General features: G+C 39.2%; 1 protein-coding gene across 1 annotated transcript in view; it reads left to right on the plus strand.

The window, feature by feature from the left end:
• Positions 1–1,175: 1,175 nt before the first annotated feature.
• Positions 1,176–2,331, plus strand: part of LOC108690234 — an 8,973-nt gene continuing 7,817 nt past the window's right edge. The window contains exon 1 of the mRNA XM_018197422.1: positions 1,176–1,225. Within this exon, the coding sequence (XP_018052911.1) occupies positions 1,223–1,225 (3 nt within the window). The 5' untranslated portion in view covers positions 1,176–1,222. The remainder of the gene's footprint in view (positions 1,226–2,331) is intronic.

Genomic DNA, 2,331 nt, shown 5'->3' on the forward strand with positions numbered 1-2,331 from the left:
TTTATATATAATTATATATAATTATATAAAATATGTCATTTATATAACATTTTTTCTCGGACATACACACATGCAGTATCATCGGCTGAAAACAAAGTGCTTTCCATTTTTATTCGAAAATCGATTAACCATCCCTAGCAATCGAGAAGCATTCTGATAAGGGACATTATGTAAATTCAGCTCGCTTATATCTGTCATCATGGATTCGATCCAAAAGGGAATAGCATATTTTCCTTGAGATACGGTCGATGACGCTTAACCGAACTTGGAGGGCGGTTACTAGGGCGCCGATAAGTGAAATCCGAGGAAACGCCACAGCGAGATTACAGTCTGCAGGTAGCGAATGTCGTAACTCAAATAAGTTTACCCACAAATCTACATTTCCGAAATCTCGAGAGGTTTCCGTTTTATCTTTTTTCAGGACAAAGGGAGAGCAGCTCGCTACTCCTATTAACATTTACGATCGTACGATTCCAATTGATAGATCCATAGAAATCCACGCTCGTGGAGATCCTGCAATTTCTTCTTCTTCTCTCTTCTCATTACAACCCTCAGCGTAACTTTGGGGTGTTATGGTCAGAAAAACAGAGAGAGAGAGAAAGAGAGAGGGGAGAGAGAGAGAGAGAGAGAGAGAGAGAGAGAGGATGAGGATGGGCCGATGAGTGAAAGAGCGAGAAGTCGATCGATGCATTGAGGCGCCTAGTGGCCAGGCAGGCAAGGCACCAACTCTCACTCTGCCAGCATGGAGAGCTCAGCCCCCGTTCTGTTCACCCCTGCCTCGGTGTACATGGCCTGCAGCGGCGGCGCGCGATGTGACTGGCTTCTCTCTAGGGATGGTATATGGGTAGCGTGCAGTTGCGCATCGACCTCCGGGGCGTGCACAGCGAGTAGCGGGTGGCGGCGCTCCTCGTGAGTGCGGCAACGACGACGGCGGCAGCGGTGACGGTGGCGCGTAGGCGGGGTTCCCTCCGTCGTCACACTCTCTTCTCCGGGAGGCTGTACCGTGGTCGTCGTCGTTCACAATCGAGCCCACGAGGATGCCGTTGTCGGTACCGACGATCACTGCCGATCGCGATTCATAACTTTAGTCCTCTTCTCTTCTCTGTTACTCCCGTTCATCTCGTCGTCTCGAGCCAGTCATGCTGCCTTCATCTGAAACCAACATCCGAATTACAACGTCGGAATTGTCACTGTGATATGCTCGTTTCGCTGGCGAATTATTATGGTAAAAATCGACGGATGCGTCCAATTTGGCCCGCCTTGTTGTCGATCCGATTGTATCTCAGTATTTCTCAGTATAATTTGTAGATATTATGATGAACGTAACGTTGAGTGGAATTGAATTAGCGTGATCATGTGCGTGGATGTTCAGGACGTTTGTCGAAACAGATGTTTACGACGCGGCGTCCCGATACACATCTTACGTCTAGCCGATCGATTTAAATCTCCGACCTGCTTCAGACGCGGGCTGACGCTAATGTGATTAGCCCGTGGTCCGCGGAGTAGAACTCATAGCTCCTGTACATATTGTCGCGTTACATTATTAAGAATTGTTCCGGAGAAAGTTACTTAAATTAGACAGTTCTCCAAATTCTCCAAATTTCGTGTGATTTTATCATTTTTATAAATATAACATAAATAAATAAAATAAGAAAAGATGTAAAATCAGCTCGATATTACAAACACAAAAATTAAATGAGATAGGTAAAAAAAAAACGAGTAAATTTGAACTAGTTTAATTTAACTAGTATATTATCTCACTTTATTCACAATTCACTAAAAACTCATAGTTTTTTATAGCATCAAATACTAGTTAATTGTAAATAAATGTGAGACAATATACTAGTTTAAATTAAAATCTTTGCTTGGTTTTTTAATCCATCTACTCAATTTTTTTAAATTTTTGTGTATATATAAATAAATTGTAAATACTCGGGAAAAAATGTTTCATATAATTATATAGAAATTTGACATATTTTATATACGATTATATATAAAATATGTATATACAATATAACATTTTTTTCCCGGGTAATTATTTAATGTTATTAAATACTAAAATATACGCGGAAAAAACAGTTTCGCTAATTTCAAAATTTAGCTAGATGAAAATAATTTTGCTGAACCAAAATAATTAGATAGAACGCTAAAAATAACATTAACAATATTGCAAACAATTTTAACATTCGAGCAACCATGAATTTAAATGCTCTACGTAATTATTTTAATAGCCCAAACAAAATTATTTTCAGACATGTATTTAATTATATTTTAGCTACTCTCTTTAGTAAAATCATTTTTTCCATATATACATATATAAATAAATTATAA

The sequence above is a fragment of the Atta colombica genome, unplaced genomic scaffold, assembly GCF_001594045.1.
Source record: "Atta colombica isolate Treedump-2 unplaced genomic scaffold, Acol1.0 scaffold30, whole genome shotgun sequence".
Taxonomy (NCBI): domain Eukaryota; kingdom Metazoa; phylum Arthropoda; class Insecta; order Hymenoptera; family Formicidae; genus Atta; species Atta colombica.